Source organism: Callospermophilus lateralis, chromosome 2 (genome assembly GCF_048772815.1).
Source record: "Callospermophilus lateralis isolate mCalLat2 chromosome 2, mCalLat2.hap1, whole genome shotgun sequence".
NCBI classification, from domain to species: domain Eukaryota; kingdom Metazoa; phylum Chordata; class Mammalia; order Rodentia; family Sciuridae; genus Callospermophilus; species Callospermophilus lateralis.
Window position 1 is genome coordinate 50,742,903 of NC_135306.1, and position 20,792 is coordinate 50,763,694.

Consider the following 20,792-nt stretch of genomic DNA (forward strand, 5'->3'; position numbering starts at 1 on the left):
CACAAGATCTGACACAGACATGGGTGTTCAGTGGATGTTTAATACTTAACTCTGTGTGTGTGTGTGTGTGTGTGTGTGTGCGTGTGTGTGTGTGTGTGTGTGTGTGTGTGTGAGAGAGAGAGAGAGAGAGAGAGAGAGAGAGAGAGCAAGAGCGAGCGCATTTTGAATTTTAAAATGTTTCAGACAGAGAGTGTACCTGGATAATGTTGATGGCAAAAACTTTTAAACAAGGACACAGGCTGGGCAACAGGATTTGGTGCTTGTGGTATTTTTGTTTTACCTGGGCTTTGCCATTATTATATGTTAGCAACTTAGTTATCTATGCCTCAGTTTACTCAATCCATAAGAAGGAAATTTGGCCAGATAGTTTCTAAGAAACCTCTGAACTTAATAATACCTTGGATTGTAAATTAAACTATTGAAGCACATTTCCAAATCAGAATTTGTGTGAGTGTGGGGGTGGGGGGTGGTGACACCAGGAATAAACTACACTGAGCTATGTCCCCAGCCCTTTATTTATTGAATTTAATTTAATTAATTTATGTTTGAGATAGGGTCTCACTAAATTGCTCAGACTAGCCTCCTGCCTCAGCCTCCCAGGTCACCAGGATTTCAAGCAAGCACCACTGCACCTGGCTTCCAATCAGTTTTCTAATTTTGTAAACTGTACATGAATATTTGTTTGATTTAACTCACAGTTACTATAAAGATTTTTTTTTTTTTTAAGAATGAAAGTGTTAATAGTTGAAAGAGTATTTAGCGGTACATTTGCTAAAAGAAGTTTAAGTAGAGGTGGTCCTATGATTTCAGCCCTAGAAATAAAACAGTTAAAAAGTAAATCTTAAAATAGAGAATCTCTAATGGGGACTCCCTTCCCTTATTTATGCAATTTCCTCCACACAGAACCTATTGCAATACCTAAAATAACTTCTGAATAATAAAAGAAATGCTAATTATACTCTGTGCTTTTTATTAACGTGTACTATTTCTTTGAAAACAAATAAGTACTTGTAACCAAAAGTTTACCAAATGATGAACTAAATGTGAGCTTTGTTGAAGGTTTTAAATTTCTATATTGACTTAATTCCCATTCTAGTTTTAGCACACAATGTCTTCTCAGGATGTTTCTTTGTAACGGATCTCTCAACAATTTCCATGACATAATTTCTTTTGTACCAGAACACAAACTTTAAATTTACAGATCTATTTCCCCACATATTTCACATATTGTTCTGTATCAGTAGCCATTGAGAGTTAGATACTATTGCCTCAGTATAGCTTAACTTTTATTGTAACTACAGCAATCAGGCTATGCATTCTCTAGCTATAAAACCATTTAGTTTACAAACATAACAGCCTACAATTTTTTTCTTTAATCTTTTGCACAGTAGATTGTAATATAAGTCCCTACTTTTAGATTATTGCCAGAAAGATTTTGGCTCTCTAAAAGGATGTGTCTTTCTAGGTCCATTATGGTTTGTCCTCATATGGTTTGTCATAATCTCTAAACAGTACAGAACTACTTAAACTAAGATGGGAAAAATAATGATGATAGGGGCAAGTATACCAGTCATCTCTTCCTGTTTTTCCAATGACATCCAACAGAAGTACTCATGTTTTTGTGCTGGCTTAATTCCATGTACTGTTAGCATCTTAAAAATCATAACTGAATCATAAAATCATTAAGTATTGTATATATGTAAAGTAACATAATATTCTATCATCTTTAAATTAAATTACAATGTCAAGGAGTCCTACATTGAACCATTTATTAAATGTTTGTTAGCATATGAAACATAATACGATATTTGTGATTCTTGTGTGCCCTGACTTAGTGTTCAAAAAAGTAGAAGTAAATACTTTGAGAATTTATAAAGCTTAATTTTTGCTTTCAACCATGTGAGAATTTTATATCTGACATAGATCTATAGAATAGAATACACAGAGACAAACCCACATAGCTATAGTCACTGATTCTTGATAAAAGTGTGAAAAACATACATTGGAGAAAAAAATAGCCTCTTTCAAAAAACGCCATAGAAGAATGAATGAATCTTGATTCCTATGTTTTACTCTGTTCAAAAGTCAATTCAAAATAGATCAAAAACCTAAGTATAAGACCAGAAACTTTGAAACTGATACAAGAAAAAAATAGAGGAAACACTTTATAGGTACAGGCAGAGACTCCCTAAATAGGATCCCTATAACTCAGGAAATACGAGCAAAAATCAATAAATGGGATGGCATCAAATTAAAAAGCTTCTGTTTTTCCTAAAAGGAAACAATTAACAGTGTGAAGAAACAACCTACCAATGGGAGAAAATCTTTGCTAGCTACTCTTCCTGTAAAATATTAATATCCAGAATATATAAAGAACTAAAACAAAACAAAACAAAAAACAAACGATTTGTCCTCAATCAATAAATGGGCAAATAAACTGGAAAGATACTTCTCAAGAGAAGTACAAATGGCCAACAATTATATGAAAAAATTTTCAACATTTTTAGTTATCATAGAAATGAAAATTGAAATTACACTGAGATTTCATCTCACTCCAGATAGAATGGCAATCATCAATAACACAAATAACAGTAAATGGTTGTCGAGGATGCTGAGAAAAAGGAACTCTTACACACTGTTGGTGGGAATGTAAATTGGTACAGCCACTATGTAAATCAGTGTGGATGGTCCTCAAAAAGCTAAAAATAACTACCATATGATCCAGCTATAACACGTTTTGGTGTTTATTCAAAAGAATCAAAATCTGCATAGAGATATGCGCATTCCCATGTTTATCGCAGCATAATTCACAATAGCCAAGTTATGAAATTAGTCTAGGTATTTGTCAACAGATGAATGGATAAAGAAAATGTGGCATACATACACAATGGAGTTTAATTCAACCATAGAGAACAAACAAAATTATGCCATTTGCAGGAAAATGGATGGAACTGGAGACCATAATCTTGAGTGAAATAAGTCAGACTCAGAAAAGCATCATGTTTTCTCTCACATGTGGAAGCAAGAGAAAAACACAGGGGGAAAAACCGGGGGATGGGGGACACCAGGAGACCATTAGAGTAGAGGAAGGGGACCAGGAGGTGACAAGGAGAGGATGGAGGAGAGAAATTGATCAAATTATGTTTTTATGTATATATGAATATGCCACAATGAAACCCACCATTCTGTATAAATAATATGTACCAATTTATAAACATATTTTTATATGCTTCTGTATATATAAATAAGATTAAAAAATGATTTTGAGTCTGTCATCTTTCTGTTTCCAACAAGAAGAATTCTTTTTCCTTCAGCATCATTCAATATTACTTAATGGAGGAATAATATTTATGTGCATTGCATTAACCGTGCTAAGCAATATGGAACGTTAATAGATTCATGTCTAAAGCAGCGTTATGGTCCCTAAAATGCCCCAGGAATATATTAAAATGGATGTTGGCCACAGACAATACCAAGATTGCAGAGGCGCACCCCAGGCATCTTTTTTAAAGCCTGTTTTGTAATAAGCAGAGTAAGCGAAGGTGCTAAATCATGGTTTACTACCCCATTTGCCTCATAGTCTCCCTGTCTCTGGTGCTGGGCCTCAGAAATCAATTTCACACATGGCTGCTATCAGCGTTCTTTGAGCTATTAAGACGAAAGCACTTTCTCCTCTTTTTATTAAAACCAAGCTCACTTTTATCTCCTAGCTCCTGCTCTGCTTTCCTGCCTCCCCTTTCCACCCTGTGGGGGGTGAGCGGTCAGCTGTCTTCCTTTCACTTCTGAGCTTCTTGAAAGGCTAATCCACATCCCCTGAACCCATTTCCTTGACACCCCCAAATTCCTGAACGCTTTGCAACCGGGCTTCTGCTCATTATTTGACTGACGTGGCTCCTCTGAAATTCATCCAGGTCCTGTAACTGACCACATCCTATGACCTTTCCTCATATCTTGATACAGAATATACTCCCCTGGCTTCTTTGGCAGTGAGAACTTGCCTGTCCCACCTCCTGCCCTTTCTTACTCATTCTTACTAGTCAATGCTGGAATCCCTTGGGGTTCTTTCCCTGAGCCCCTGTTCTCTTCTCTCTACATTCCTGTTGACCTTATCCACTTTCTCTCTCTTGCACTTACTTCTCTTTATCTCTTTCAATCTTCAGGATACTATTTCCACTCTCCTGAATGCCTTGTTAGAACTTTAAACTTGACATTTCTAAAACCAAACTCAACATCTGGGGCTCAAACCCCATTAGGAGTCCTTCTCCCCACCACAGTTATAAACATAAAAACATTGCTATAAAACAGTTCCCTTTGCTCAAGTCTCCTTGCTCTACCCTGCCCCACCCCATCCATCCACCTGTCCACTCTCACATGTGCAGAAAAAACAATTAAAAAAAATAAAAATGGAAAAAAAATTCTTGTTTTTGTATATTCTGTTTCTGTAATGTACCTCCTTTCTCTTGCCTCTTTTCCATTTCTTCTGCTAGTGCCCTAATGCAGAATCTTCTTCCTGTTGTCATGGACATGATATATAACTGGTCTCCCAGCCCTGGCCAGGTCAGTTTCTCTGCAGCATGGCTCGCTGTGTGCCCAGATGAACTCAGCAAAACAGCTGCAGATAAGCCTGGAATGGTGGGCTGGGGTAGGGCCTTGAGCTTGGGCTTTGGGATTGGTCCGTGAGTAGACTGACAGCTGGAGCCAATGAAGGGTTTTGAACTGGGCGTGATATGATTGAGGTTTTACAGTTTTCAAAGTACTTCCACATATTCATTTGATCCTCATAATACTCCTATGAGGCACGGCAGGTTTATGGGCATTTTAGAAAAAGAAGGGGAAATGGAGAGTTGCTGTAGAAAGGATAAGAGAGAAATCCATCCTACAACCACTTCCCCAACAGATAAGACGAAACTCAGAATCTCTCCATGTTCTAATTAAGTAAGTGGGATATGGAGGGTTAAGGGTAAGCCATCCAGACAGGAATTAAATTTAGCTGTCTGAAGAAAGCAGTAGGAAGTGAGACCAAACACTTAACCTGAAAAAGGAAATCTAGAAAAAGGAAAATAAAGGTTAGAAGATTAGTAAGTGAAAAACACTGGATACCTTCAGTATCTGTTTTATTTTGTTCCTTCAAATCATTCACAGAAAAGTTCTAATTTTTATGTTGTACCACATGATTCAGTATGTCCATGGTTCCCATTTTCAAATAAAATGTTTACATATTCAAGTGGACTATAGTGTAATGTAATGTAGATTATACTATGGATTATATTACATTGTACTAAGGGAAGAGTTTTGGAGCTCTTTGTGTGCACTGTCACATGACAGGATAATCACCTTCACATTATGCATCTTATTTCTCCCTCTCTCTCTCACATATACATATTTACAATTTACAAAGTGCATTCTATTAACTACATGAGTTATTAGAATTGGAACATTATCCCTATCCTAGGAGAAAGGGCCCCTAGCTTTGAGAATAATTTAGGAAGAGATGATCAAGCATCATTTGAGACAAATTCTTGCACAGTGAAGGATTTTAGAACTAAAGTAGTGGTTAGCAACTCTGTACACATTCAAATGACCTGGGAACTTGAGAAAAATTGTCAATGTCTGTTTCCCTACTCAGATGAATTGTACTTGAACCTTATGGGAAGGGTAGGGAAGCTGGTGGCTCCCTAACATTTTTAATATTGAGTTTTCATGGTAATTTTGATGCAGAGGACGGTTGAGAACCCTGAACGAGTAAATTCATAGAATTTACGATCCTTTTGAGCTGACCTTCATCTTTATTCTTCTTATACTTCCTGGTTTCAGTGGGCTCAAGAAGCTCCCTCCCAAATTAAAAAGGAGTCTCAGCTTTTTGTCTCAGTCCTTTCTTTGAGATTACATGGAAGATGTAGTTGCTAGGCAAAATCGTCAGCTCTCTTAAATCCAGGAAAAAATAAGAGATTGGTTTCTGGAAATGAGGTAGAGAAATTTCAGCCTTTTAAGGTAGGAAGTAATAATAATTGCTGATGTTAATTGTCACTTGCTACTGTACTAAGTAGGTTGCGTGAATCAATCCCTGGAGGTAGACAAAATTGTTGACACCTATTTAACAGGCAAGGAAGTTGGGGCACAGAAAATTATAGAAATATTATGCTGGTAGAGCCAAAATACGAAACCAGGTAGTCGAGATCAAGATACATTGCTCTGAACCACTACTCTAGTGGATCCTAGGTGTAGATCAGAATCACCTGGAAAGCTAATACAATAGGCCTAGGCTTCCTGAAATAGGAGTGGCCTGGGTCTTTGAATTTTAACGAGTGCCCAGTTGATTCTGACACTTGGAAAATATCAGGAATGATTTCAAAACCCACACTACCTTTGCTTATAGTTAAGGAAATGGAGGCACACATAGACTAAGAAAGGAGATCCACTGCAGGGGGCTTTGACCTTGACAGGGGACAGACAGAACAGAACTAAGGTAAGCTCAAAGTACAAACTTTCTCCAGTGCTTCAGATCAGGAGAGGCTGATAAAAGCAGGAACCATTTGCATCACAGGGTGGTGAATGGGAGGGAGGGATCCAGAATCACATTTCTGCATCTGAATCTTAAGCCTAGCTTTGCTCCCATCTGTTAGATATTGGAAATACCCTGATACAGTATTCCATCAAATCTAAGATGCCATAGTTTGAGTCACATTATTATTTTGTGTGCCATTATAAGTTCTTTTTTAGAAATACCACCTACTAAACTATAACCTGCTATCAATTATAAGATGCATCCAAGTTTTAAAGTCAGGAAGAAAAAAAAAAAAAACTATCTTAGGATCGATGAAATACAGTACAAGCTGTGAACTCTCATGAACTTGGTTCTAAAATTGTGGAAATCACTCAGCACGTTGGGGAGGCTCCTGCCAGAAGAGGCCAAAAACATAGTTCAAACAACATGGAAAATAATCTGTACTGCATATTTTAATATGATTTGTTTGCTATAACAATTGAATACACACAGACAAAAACTACAGCAATTCCTACCACCTTTTAGATTTTAACACTCTGTTTTTCTTATCAATATAGTAGGTTGTGGTATAGCTTATCTAACATAAACAGCACAGCACTTGGCACATAAGAAAAGACTGAAAATCACATTTTTTTCCCTTTGCTAAGTATTAAGAGATTTTTATGTTTCTCTAGTTAATTTTTAGGGAGAAGGAAAGTCAAAGTGGTAGATGTCCAAAATTATTAAGAAAGAAGGACCATATGACTTAAATATTTGTTTGATGCTGTTCCAACGTGAATCTGTTATGAGGTGAGGCCAACCTATAATCAGGCTCATTCTAATGCTGCATGAAGAGCCATATGCAAATAGAGACTATTTATTCATAAAGAGGAAATTATATATACCAAGGATTCTATTGGCTGGTGAAAAATATGACCCCTTAGCAACTGGGTTTGTGAAGAATTTATATGACATTTAACTCACACTTTTTAAAAAAAATACTTGTGAGTTTGCTTTTTTGGTCAAATTATGTTTTTTATATAAAATGATTTGGCCATCTCAGACATCTGAAATTTTAAATTAGTCATTTTATACTAAAATAGCTTGATTTTTTTTCCTAAAGCCCACAATGAATATTTAATCTGGGCAGATACATGTAGACCCTTGATGCTACATCTTTTATGGGAGTTTCAGCTGGTTTCCAAGAGAGTCGCACATGTGGTGCCCATATTAGGCAAGGCAGAGTCTTCAAGAAATAGGGCAAAGGTATTTTCTGGTGTCCCAAAGAAAGATCCATAATTGTGACATGAATCTGAAGAGGTGAATGGGTCACTGATGAGAGAACAGATAATTGACCACACACTGGGAAATACTGAGGCTTTAGACTCCAGTCATCATGTGGAGGTGCAAAAAATGACTCCATATTTGTGTCACACAAGGGACTTTAAGCTTTTAGAAGACACAGGACAGCCCCTTCAATATACCCTGCATTTATTTTGAAAGGTTCACTGTGACTAAAGGGTTAAGTCTAACAGTGTGCTGATCTCTTCAGAAGGGTTGGGCCTGAATTCATACTCTGCTGAATAAGAGAAAAGTCCTTGCTTGTTAGGATATGAATGCATTTGTTTCTCCCGAAGACCTTCCACAATTTGGAAAACATAATCCTGACCCAGATGACAATTTTTAACAAGAATGCTCGAGCAAAACCATTCACTCTCTCTGTAATCACAACAACTTGGGAGGCTGAAGCAGGAGGATCACAATTTCAGGTCTAGCCTCAGCAACTTAGTGAGACCCTGTCTCAAAAAAAAAGTATGTGTGTGTGTGTGTGTGTGTGTGTGTGTGTGTGTGTGTGTGAGCTGGGGACAGAGTTCAGTGGTAGAGTGTCCTGGGTTCAATCCTAAGTACAAAAGAAGAAAAAGTTTACTCACATCTTCCTTCATTCAGGAAAGCTTTATTGAGCACTTCCTGGGAGTCTAGCTCTGGTTGTCTAAGCACCTAAGGAGGGACCTAAAGAGCCCTGGCAGGTAGTTGGAGCTCTGAGAACATCTTAGGCTGCAAGAGGAAAGCAGGGAGAGCCTCAAGGAGGCATTTCCTTTTGATAACTATACAACCTTAGAGCTGGACTTTCCGCCCTCTTTTTCATCACTGCTGCTTCTTAACTTCCTACCTGTTGAGGGACCATAATTTTATAACTTTCAGCCTCCTTTTTCCAGGCCTTTTCATTCCATATGGCCACCACATCTGTCTTTCTAAAACAGGACAATCAGGTCAAAGTTCCTGGACGTGGCCTGCCTGGCCCTGTGTGATCCGGCTATGCCCCAGCTCTCAGGTCCTCTCCACTGTTCCCTGCAGTTTCCTCTCCACCGGGCTTTGCCCACCTGGTACCCTTTACCTAGGACGCCCCCTCTTCCCTCACCTCTCCTGGAGGGAGCTTGGGACACTGCAGAGAGCAAATGCCAGCATCCTTCAGGTTCCTTGCTTCTTTCTTTGTGCTGCTGCAGCCACCCCACTTGGCCTCACTCTGCATTCTTTTTAAACTTTTGTGACTGTGGGCTTCTGGGTCTTGTTCATCTTTGTATGTCAAGGAAACTGACTGGCATAGAATAGACCAGGCCGTGAGAGTTTTCACTGATACATAGAATAAGAGAAAACTAACGACACTGGTGAGTTTTTCATACAATTGATGTACAATTCTTCTAGAATTATGCTCCTGGAATTTTTGGCTTTTCAAATGACCTTTAAATTTCTTGCATGAGTGAAACAGTGGTGGAGTTGGGACAAGAGTGAACTCTGTGCATGTTTAAATCTGCACCTTGCTGCTGCTAGCTGAGGGACTTTAGACACACTATGTAACCCTTCTTGCCTCCGTTTTCTCATCTGTAAGATGGAGAAGTAATTGTAACTACTCCATAGGATTATGAGAATTAGATAATTTATGGAAAGTGCTTCTTATGTTTAAGCACGCACTCTCTTCAGTATTAACTATTTTTATTTCACTTGCCAAACTATAAATGATAGAAAAATACTCTTTAAATTTTATTCATGGCCAAAGGTAACAGAAAACAAAATTTTGAAATTTTGTACCTGTTTTTCTTTACTTTCTGCCCACCTGAAAATCATTCCTTGGGTGTTTTTGAAATTTTAATGATCTATAAAAAGCAAGACTGAGATTAGCTTCTTTAAATTACTTACAACTGTAACATGGACATAAACTATTGGATACCTTTCTTAAGATCTTGGAGCCTGTAGCCAAAGCAGTGGTATTATGAGAGGTCTCCACCAAGTTGAAGGTAACAAACCTCAACCCATTATCATTAGCATTCTGCATGCGGCCCATTGGCCTTTTGTTCCCTTGAATGAGGGGCTGGTTTAAAAGTTTCCCTGCTTAAGCATAGCTCCAAGATTGAAAAGACAGGTGTTTATGTGTCAAATAAACACAGACACAGAGCAACACACTCATTAAGTGTAGGTTTCAGAATTACTGAAAAAGAGGATTTCGGGGGGGGGGGGCGGGAAAGCATAGCTAAAAAAAAAAAAAAAAAAATGACCTTAAATATAAATCTTTACAGTCAGAGTTTTTCTAACACATTCTTTCTTGAATCACTATAAATAATGAATTAATGTGTCTATTTCTTTAGGCAGAGACCCCCTTACATCAGCAATAGTTAAATATACAGTTTAAAGAAAATAATATCATGACAGCAATATAAAACCAACGGAAAGTGCTGGCCAATTAATTCCTGTCTTCCCCACCCCGTCCTAAATTCTTGTGATATTATATGTAGGACGAGCCGTCTTTGGAACTATGTCTGTTTTGTTTGACATGGTATACCCAGTATCCAGTGCAGTGCCTGGTATTCCACAGGCCCTCAAGGAACATGCTGCTTAGCACTGAGGGACAAGAAGGGAGCTGACACTTCTCTCAGACCTACAATATGCAAGCTTTCTTATGAATTTATTGTACATATATATTGCCAAAGTATTCACACTTTTCATTGATGGGGATGCAAGAGAAGTTATACCCTATTGCTATGATCAGGTCAAGGAGAGAGAGAGAAACTCCACAGATCTTAGTCCCCTCTTCTTGTCAGGTCCCCTTGATGCTCATAAACCAACAATGATCCTTGATTGTTAACTCAGGATTGTTTTCCAGAAGCTTCATTTGCTCCTTCTGCATGTGGTATTGCAACATTCCAGTCCCTCTCAACGAAGGCCTGCTTGATGCTCTTGTTTCCAGGTCCTTAGAGGCCATGAAGTATAGAAAAAGAGAAAGAACTGAAAAGAAAAAGATCCCAATTCCATGATCAGGATCCTGGTAGGTGTTCCTGGCAAATCTGACCCAAATCTTTTGCAAACATTTATATTTTAAATTCAATTATCTGCAAAATGAAAGGGCTAGAAGAAGCAATTAGTTCATTTATTCAAACAATAAACTTACATTAAGCACCTTGAATTTCTGCTTGCTTCCAGGAATACAAAGATTTCCAAGACAAAAGAACACCCAACTTCTGCTTTCCAAGAGACCCTAGTCAATTGACTAGATTCCTTTTAATTCAAAAATGCCCTGGATGTATGGCCTGGCAACCTAAATGCTGTTAAGCTAATTCTGTGACAGTAAATTCAAAGCATGTTTGTTATCTCAGAGCAGCTACAAGCCCTAGATGAAAAGAAAAAGTGTGTGGCATATCAGAAAACTTTATTAGATCTCAATGACCAATGGCTATAAACAGCTGTAATGAAAGAACAGGCAATATCTGAAAACTTTCCTTCCAAATCTCACTTCAGCACCTGAGCAGTAGGAGTTCTTATTGTTTCTATAACCCTTTTTTCATTTCTGGTTCTATTGATGAAGTACAATATATGAACAATATGTGTGCAGACTTCAAATGGTGACTTGAAATTATAGTCGGCAAGTAGGTTGAGAAATCGGACACCCGGCCATACTTTACTATGAGAACAAAGTGAAGAATATTTATTTTATTGGACAGTTTGAATTTATTATAGATTGCTCACAATTTCCTGTCTCATTTCTTTAGTGCTCTTGGAATTTATGTCAGGATGTCTTAGGTTATCACACTCCTTTGTCTCAACATTGGTGCCAATAGACTGAATTGACTTAGAGAAAGTCCCCGGACAAAAATTGAAGGGGAAAATACCCAAAGCTTTAGCTGGAGAATGGCAGAAGCTTTGGAAAAAAATCTGAAAAAGCAATGAAGATGAAAATGGAAACTCTGTGAAAATTAATGTAGTGTAGAATTGGCGAACATACCACTTATTTCTTTAAACAAATAGAAGAAAGAACCCGCTCATGAGGTGCACCCAAATAATTCACAGGTGGTGAAACTATTAGAGTCCTGCAATTTCTTGCCTCAGAAGTGGAATAAATCTACATTATAAATGGCATATGTCTCATACATGGGACTTTTCCGCTATTCCCTTTCTCTCAACTATCTTCCTTTTGATGCACAAGGTCATTTTGGTTTTATTGTAATTAAAATACTTTACAAGAACTTTAAGTAAAACTCTGATGAGATGGGAGGTGCAACCAACTATAATAATTGCACTTACAGAAATAAAATTTTTTTGCATGGATTTTGGATATTGAAAAGTTAACACAATGTAAAAATGTAAGATTGAAGTCATGATGTCTCTATAATAGTGGGCAGTTGAAAACTCCCTAGATAATAGTCACACATAATGATTCTCACAATGATAAGAATCTGCTTTAAAGAAAAGCTTTTCTCTATAGAGTTAATCTTAACTAAGAGACCATCCCAGTGCGTTTTGTTATACAATTTGGTATTCTCAACTATAGAAATTGTAAAAGTAATGTTTGAAGTCAAATAGTAACTGATAATATCCATGGAAATAACATTCATAATCTGTGGGAAGCCATATTTTATATTCACAAATAGGAATAGCATTAAACAAATAGCATCTCAGTAGGTAGAGTAGGTTTGTTTATAGGATAAAACAGTTTATGGGACAATTGAAAATAATAATGTCTAGTCCAGAACTGCTGCCTACAGCCGTGTCTAAAGAACTACCTAGCTTCTCCTTATAAGTACTGTGTCTTAATCTTCCATGGAGCCTTCATCTGTCTCCCGTGGAGCTTTGCTTTGTATTGTGTAGATTGCTGGTGATGGACAAATGATTTTCACATGAATAAAACTAATCACTTCAGGGCTGGGGATTTAGCTCAGTTGATAGAGTGCTTCTCACATGTACAAGGCCATGGGTTCAATCCCTAGAATCCCTAGCACTGCAAACAAAACAAAACAAAACTAATCACTTGAAGTGTTACTGTACTTTTGATTTTATAAAATACTTGCACATTTAATGGTGCCTTTACTTGTCCCATCCCGGTGGGAATTGGATGGAATGGAAACCCTATATGAATGAGCAGACAGAAGCAGTAGGGAGTTGTGTAATGGGCCAAGAGCATGGAGCTGGGATCAGTGCTACAGCCCACATGATTACATTTACATTCTTTTTTCTTTCTTTCTTTCTTTTTCTAGTTGTAGTTGGACAGCATGCCTTGATTTTATTTACTTATTTTTATGTGGTGCTGAGGATCGAACCCAATGCCTCACTCAGGCTAAGCAAGCACTCTGCCACTGAGCTATAGCCCCAGCCCCCAAATGGTTACATTCTAAAACCAGAGCTTTTTCATGACACTTGGACACTGCTATGGTCTAGGTGTGATTTGAATGTCCCCTAAGGGTGCATTGTGATTGGAGGCCTGGACCCTAGGTGGGCCTTTAAAAGATGGGGCCTAGTAGGAGGGGCTTAGGCCACTGGGGGTGTGCCCTCAGAAGGGTTGTGGGATGCCAGATCACTCCTAGTTCAAGACAGTTTTTCTTGCTTCCTGCACCCTCTCACTATTACTCTCCATACACTGAGGTAATGCACCCAAGGAGTGGCCCTCACCACAAAGCCTGGGCTATGTCATTTAGACGTCCAGCCTCCAAAACTGTGAGCTAAATAAACCTCTTATTAAGTTAGCTGCTTCAGGTATTTTATTATCGTGACGAAGAGCTGATAAATAGAGACACCGCCAAGAAAAATATGTCAAAGATAGTCTGAGACCGGTTATATTGAAAAAACGTGTTTTACTTTCTCTGCTGCTGTGGAAACCATTTCTTTGCCTGTCTGATTTTCTCTCTGTCACTTGTTCATTCCTTGTTTTTTTCTGATGTTCTGTCTTTGGAGCAGCGTTAGTAGAACACCTTAGTTTCTGCTTCTCAGTGTCTTTTTCACCTGCCTTTGTCTTCTCCTTGTGTCTGTGTGGTTCTGTGTCCTTAGTTTGGTTATTTGGTCCTGCTCTGTTCCAGGAGACTCCAACTGGTTTACTATAGCCCTGCTTCTTTTTTGTTTTTGTTTTTCCTCATTACTTACTTCTCCTCTACTCACCTGGGAATTCTGTTTGAAAAATGGACCCATTTTCCCATTTTTCCTGCAGTGCCAATAGACATTCAAATACTTTGCACACACCGAGTGCACAGTAAATTGCAAAGTGCAAAGATTTGGCTACCATTAGGATGATGTGGCATCTTCCTATTTCTCTGTTTCCATATAATGAATGGAAAGTGGTATTAGTTCTTTTAAGTACTAGCATTCATAGCATGTAAATTGGAAGCCCATGTTTAAGTTTTGAGTATAACACATTTTCACAGATTTCATGTTTTCATACAGCAAAGGTTTATTTTCCACTTATGGTTAACATTCATAGTGAATTCTGTGAGAAGCAATGGTGAGGGGCTGAGCTCCATGTAGCCATACAGGGCCCTGGGCCTTGCCCTTGGTGTCTCTGCCATTCCTTAGTTTTGAAAGTCTATTCTGGAATCTCTGCATCTGGCAGGCAGGTAAAAAGAGAGTACTTGATGCTTGGAGGATCATGAGGAGAGGTCAGGCAGAGGAGTTCTATGCATATGTCATGCCTAACTATATTCCATTGGCCAGAACTGGGATCACATAACACCATCCAGTCACAGCAAAGGTTAAGAAATATAATTTATCTTCATGCCCAGTAATAAAAAGAAAAGAGTTTTGATGAGTCCATAACACTGTCTCTGCTAAAATGAGAGTTTATAAATACTTTCAAGTTTTATAAAACTGTAGGTAATGTAAATATCATGTTCTTCTTGAGGACAAGTTTTATGAAAGGAAAAACACTTGAGAACTTAATGGATAAAAAATATACGAAACATGCATATTGATTCCTTCTAATTGACAACAGTAAAAGGGAGTGTTCACTATGTGGCTATATATGTTTAAGAGAGAGAAAGAGAAACACAAGATGTGTCTGCTCTTTTGAATTTATTGGTGCTTTTGACTTGGTCTTATCAAAACTAGAAATAGTGAAAAGCTTCATATTGGAAATAAATGTCTTCATTCCCTTCCTACTTGTGCTTTATCCTTGTTTTCTTGCTGAGTCATTCTTAGTTATCCATTTATTCATTCATTCAACAACATTTATTGAGATCTAATGATCAGACATTCTTATAGAAACAGGAGGAACATGTTATTCTTTCTGCTGTTGTCCACAGCTTTATAGTGAGGCTAGAAATGTAAGTGAAGGAAGAGAAATAAAACGACAGAGATAAATGCAAGGTAGCACAAAAACTACTTAAAACACCACTTAAAATATTGTAGTCATTACAATTAGTTATTGACGCCTTCTGTCACATGATTACTAAGGGCTGATTATCCATGTAACTATACCTTGCTGGAATTTTGTATGAGACTATTCAAACCCAGAAATTAGGGTATTTCTTCTAAGAAATGTTACAATTAGTTATTGAGAAGAGATATATTTCTGTGACCAAATTAGAGAAAATCAATGAATAGAGGAAAAGAGTTGATTTATAAATTCTGAGCTTCTTGGAAATCAAACAAGTGAAAAGCCAGAGGCCACAGTTGGCTGCAGGCTAAGAGTATATCTATCAGGGTTATCTTCTTCATGGTCAGAAAACTTTTTACTAACTGCCTCCCATGCTGGGTGCCCCAGCAAAGCAGAACAGTTAGGCTTTATTCTATGTAGGTTTTAATCTTGAAGTTCGGGAATTGGGGGAGATTTAGTCATTTATATTTGAGCTCATGGAAAGAAGGGGTTGATAGCAACAGCTCACCCCAGTTAGCAGGCAGGCTCCCACACAGCTGTGCTGGCCTATTCAATTAGGATCCTTTAGGACTTACATCACCTTTGGTATGCCAGTCCTAAGCCGCTCATGAGCCAGTACTGCCAATCAAGCCAGAATTCAACCACATGGTATGATTTTTATGATGTAGACAGAAAATGACATGAATTTGTCTCATTCTGGTGAAAACACAGTTTGAAGCCAGCCCTCTAGAAGAAGAAAATTAGTAACAACGGCAAGACTGTAAAACTCGATTTAGAAACATTTTCCTGTGATTATCTCAGCACACTTAACCAGTAGGTTATTCATGAGGATTCAAGCAATGCTCTCACTCAAGAAAAGACTTGAGTCCCCATGCTAGAAGAGGTCACTCCTAGGTCACCCTACTCATGAGACCACAGAAACAGTAGAGGAAGGGAAGGATGAAACTTAGATAATTGAACCTGAGAAAGTGATGTTCCTGGAACTTGAAAGACACACAAATTAAAAGCAGAACTGTCATTTGACTGAGGAAAGTGGTCTAAACAAATGAAGTCTGAAAACATGGAAAAATGTGAAGAGTGAGGGCACCATGTGCTCTCCCTATAAGACCTCTCCTTTCTTCAAAATGTTCACAAGTGTTTCTGCTACCTGAATATAAAGGCACTCTACCAGGTGCCACAGGAAATGCAGAAATTCACAAGACACTATATTTTCCTGTAAGAGTTTGAAATTATATTTTGATAAAGTCACAAAAAAGAAGAAGACCCAAATACCAGGCCATGTCTCATCTGATATAATTCTTATGCAAAAACAGGCTAAAATAAATGGAGTTTTACAAATGAGTAGCTTGTACACTTCACTGATAAAAAAAAAAAATTCCACAAACTCTGACTTTAATTTTGATATTAAGCTGTAAGAATGAACTTTGTGTCACTCCTAATTAGAGCAAGAGCCTACCCCAGGGTGTGTAAGGGCATCCCTTCTTCCCTAATTCCACTTCGGGCATGAACATGGACTAAGAATCTTATAATAGCACAAACACATACATTCCTTTATTCATTCTCTCTCTTAAAAGTCTTCACTGTCCATAGAATCATACAAGGAAAACTTCCCCAGTGTAACAGGCCTCTTCTGTGGTTCACTAGTGACCACTATTGGACATTCTTCCCTCATCTTATATGAAGGGACAGAACTGGTTCACATGAAAATAGTCAGGGAGCCAGGAAGTGGTCCTGAGCAGACTGAAACTAAAAACAGTAGCCCAAGAAAATAACAATGACGAAAAATGACAAGAAACTTCATGAAAACATCAAGAAAATCACTTTTAAATAAATGCTGCTGTGTTCCACAGATGGACAAGAAATTCTTTAAGTTTGATTTAAAGACAGCATAGGTGGAGAATAAGAAATAGAGCGAACAGTTATAGAGAGGTGCTTGTGCACACAGGCGTGCGCGCACACACACTCTCTCATTGTTGGAACAGGCCACAATCTGCTGTAAATAAGGGATTTAACATTCATTCCACAAGCTAATGGAGCTTCTCGCCATCCAAGATAGATTCACTTAGATAATAGTGGAAGACAGTGCCAGAGGAATTGAAGGGAACGGGCTATTGTGTTTGACTAGTTTCCATGTATAAATTAGTACAGAGAAGAAAAAGAAATTCAACAGAAAAACACATGTACTTTATTATAATTCCTAGTGTTACTCTTGCAACTCTCACAATAGCAGGCAAAAGAGCTTTAAAAACCACTGAAAAGAAACAAAAAGCAAATGCAAATTTGATTAAATGCCTTTCTGACAAGAAGTGATTTGACTTCAAGTGTAGATGGACACATATGTCAATGGCCGGTCATGGTTTTTGCCACATTTCTTTTGAGCTAAACAACTGAGACAAAGGAGAGAGAATGAAAAGGGGGAACAGGGTGGAGAAGATTGGGAAAGTTATATTATGTGGTTTAATTTGACCTGAATATCAAAATGAAATCTATTGTTTGATACTAGTGTCCAACTGTGTCCAGAGTTAAAAAGAAGTCTCCAGCGGGCACACTGTGCATGAAAGTACGGTGGTGATCTAAAATAGACACGAAAGGTATTGGGACCTAATTCTCTAAGGAATAGTGTGCTGGGAGGAAAGGATTTTGACAAAACCAGGGCTCAATACTATTCATGTGTACACGCTGAGGAACCCAGTCATGAGACATATGATTTAACTGTCAATGAAATGAAGGCTATTTTGATGTGGTAAAAATTGGACCTGCCATTATACAGAGAGATGTTTTCAAAATAAGTTAAAAAGACACTTGGAAATTGCTTAAATTAATATAAGAGTAGACAAACTCTTCTGTTATGTAAAAGAATCATAGGAAAAACAGGTCCTCTGATTCAGTATCTTTATCAAGTCTGAAGGTTGAGCTGACAAAGTCACACTTCTAGTTCTAAGTCAACTACAGGTCAGGCTAAAGTTCACTTTCTCTTAAGCCAATAATTAATTTTGGCTGTAAACCTAACAGAGGCAGTTAATGAGCAAGTATAACAAGTATCCACCACACTGTACATATCTTTAACGGCCAAGATGATGCAAAAAGACTGCCTGTCTCCAACAAAGAGTGCAGACCAAGCCTCATCATTGCTTCCATCATTGCCAGACATTTTTACGACCATAGTGCAAAGCAAACAATTTATGTTCTCCCCATTCTTTGACCTTTGGGTTCAAATATAAGCTGGTTGCCTTATCTGTAGGATGGGTTCGAAAGTACTTTCTTTACATGATTATTGTGAGGGTTTACTGAAATGTTTTTCAAACAACAGGTCTAGTGTTTGCCACCTTTAGACACAACACATGACAGCTCTTATTAATGCTGTTCTTGCTCTGCATGGGATGTATCTAGGCACTCAACAGCTACTTCTTGTTTTTTTTTTTTTTTTTTTTCCTGGCATAACTTTTAGATTCACAATTCATTTAAACACAGGCATAAAACAAACCTGGGTTTGATTTCATTTCAACTTCATAATGCAATTATTGTAATCCAAACATGTGTTAAGTCCTTCTGAAATAAGCAAACACTCCTTTTTTCCAAGTAAGTCTAATTATATGCTCAAATACATATATGAATTTAAGATATCAAAGAGGAATATAATGCATTTACCAAATGGGTAGAAAAACAATCTATTCCTGTGTAGGCTAGTATTACTCAAGTATAATGAGATCATACTTCCATATGAAAATATCAAAAAAAGTAATGTGTACTATTAATTTGCTTTATGATGCAATTTACTGGGGAAATAACACACACTTTAAAAAAAATCACAAAGAAGGAAAGACGAGACAAACTAATGATGTATATAAGTAACACATCCCATATGGAAAAAATGAGACACCTTTTATAAATTGCTTGCTTTACAAGACATAAAGCACACCTAAACATTCTGCTCTTTATATTCTTCAGCACAGCTAAAACTTATAGTCTACTCATGCTTAAAGTTTCACTTGCCTTTAAGTTTCTACAAAAAACTGAAAATATATTCCGATTTACAAGGCAGCATTATAATTTTTAGCTACAGTGATGCAAATTATTAAGATACAGGAATGCATAAAATATTTAATCACTGTCTATCTGATGAATCTTCCTAGACCTTTTCAATCTTACCAAATGGCTTGCTTCCTTTCTTCAAAATTATAGTGCAGATCAAATTTGTCAGAATCAAAGCAGAACAAAATATTCCTTCCCCATCAATGAAGCAATACAACCTATATTCTGGTTGCATTTTTACCTTGTTCCCTTCTTGCCTTGTTACCATCTGAGGAAGTTCTGGCATGTCATAAATGTGACAAGGAGAGCTACAATCACGTTTGTTTGGAATCAGTGTGTGCAAATTTTGGAATCAAACCTTCAGATGAGGTTTACTAAACTGCCTGCCCAGAACACTCTGGTTTAAAAAAATGTGCATTGCTATTAATATTTTGAGTGTAGATTGTTTTTGGACAGTAAATGTTCATTTTCTGCCCATAAAACCAAGTATGAGTCACAACGGAACATTTACTTTGAGTCAAAAATGTAGTATGTGCTGATGTTCGAGAACAGAGCATCTTATCACTCTTGACTGTAGAAATTAACCATACAGAAAGTCATCATTTTTTTCTTCTTCAAAAGAAGATCTGAGATCAAAGGCTATAATCCTCAATTCATAGATACTTGAATTAACTTTTATCCATAAATAATGTGCAGTAATTAAGAGCTCTAATCTGTGTTGGCTGCACAGAGGGCTCTCATTCCCTCTTTCACCTGGTTCCCTAGTACATGTGTACAGAGGAAAAATAATCCGTAGAAGGCACTGGAGGGAAGCCCCTCACAGCCTATCCTTCAAAAAATTCCAGGAACAGCACAGTGAGTGAGTTTGATTTCAGGACATCTATTATCCAAATTCCAAACATTTATATAGTCCTCAGCTCACAGATTCTATGCAGTATATCCCAAAGTTTGTGTCTCAGTAACAATATTATGATATACCTGTAACTAATTCCTGTAAGTTTTGTAGACTTTATTCAGCTTGGGAAGTTGGAATTAAAGTTTTGGAAGGAGTTGGGGTACTTTTTCTATCATGTAAATTATTTTACCTGGAGTTTTAAGATGAACACACACACACACACACACACACACACACACACACCACCCCAACAGCACCCAGACTAAATGGCTATAGCAACATATTGAAATGAAAAGGCATTTACCAGGAGCAGGAAAGCCAGAAGGAGGAGCGGTATGCCAGGAGTTGCCCGACGGCAGCATTCCATGCTTGGATCCTTGCCGGAATCTGAATCGGACACTGAATAAGCTGCTAAGTGCTCTTCTGCCTGCTGTCACATCCAGTCCTGGTGCTAACACTCCAGCCCTGCCTATCAGCTTCCATCAGCCCCGCTCACATTTCCTGACCGAGGGGTGGGTGGGTGGATGGGTGGGGGGTAAGCTGAATGGAATCTCTCTCGGAGCAGGCAGCCAGCCAATCAGGCTCCTGCTAATCAGACATGCTGAATAACAAAGCCAGGGGGACAGAGAAAGTGTAACAGTATGAGTAAAAAAGGGGGAAAAGGACGAAAAAGAAAGGAGAGCGAGCAGCAGAGCCAGAAGAGAAATGCCAGAGGTGCAGAAGTACACAAGACGAAGCAAAGCACTGGGCTTTTC

General features: G+C 37.9%; 1 protein-coding gene across 1 annotated transcript in view; it reads right to left on the reverse strand.

Annotated features, from left to right (window-relative positions):
- The window catches only part of Adamtsl1 (ADAMTS like 1), a 344,581-nt gene extending 324,170 nt beyond the window's left edge, over nt 1-20,411 (reverse strand). Inside the window, exon 1 of the mRNA XM_077108065.1 lies at nt 20,342-20,411. Coding sequence (XP_076964180.1) covers nt 20,342-20,404 — 63 coding nt within the window. The 5' untranslated portion in view covers nt 20,405-20,411. The remainder of the gene's footprint in view (nt 1-20,341) is intronic.
- Between the last annotated feature and the right edge of the window lie 381 nt (nt 20,412-20,792).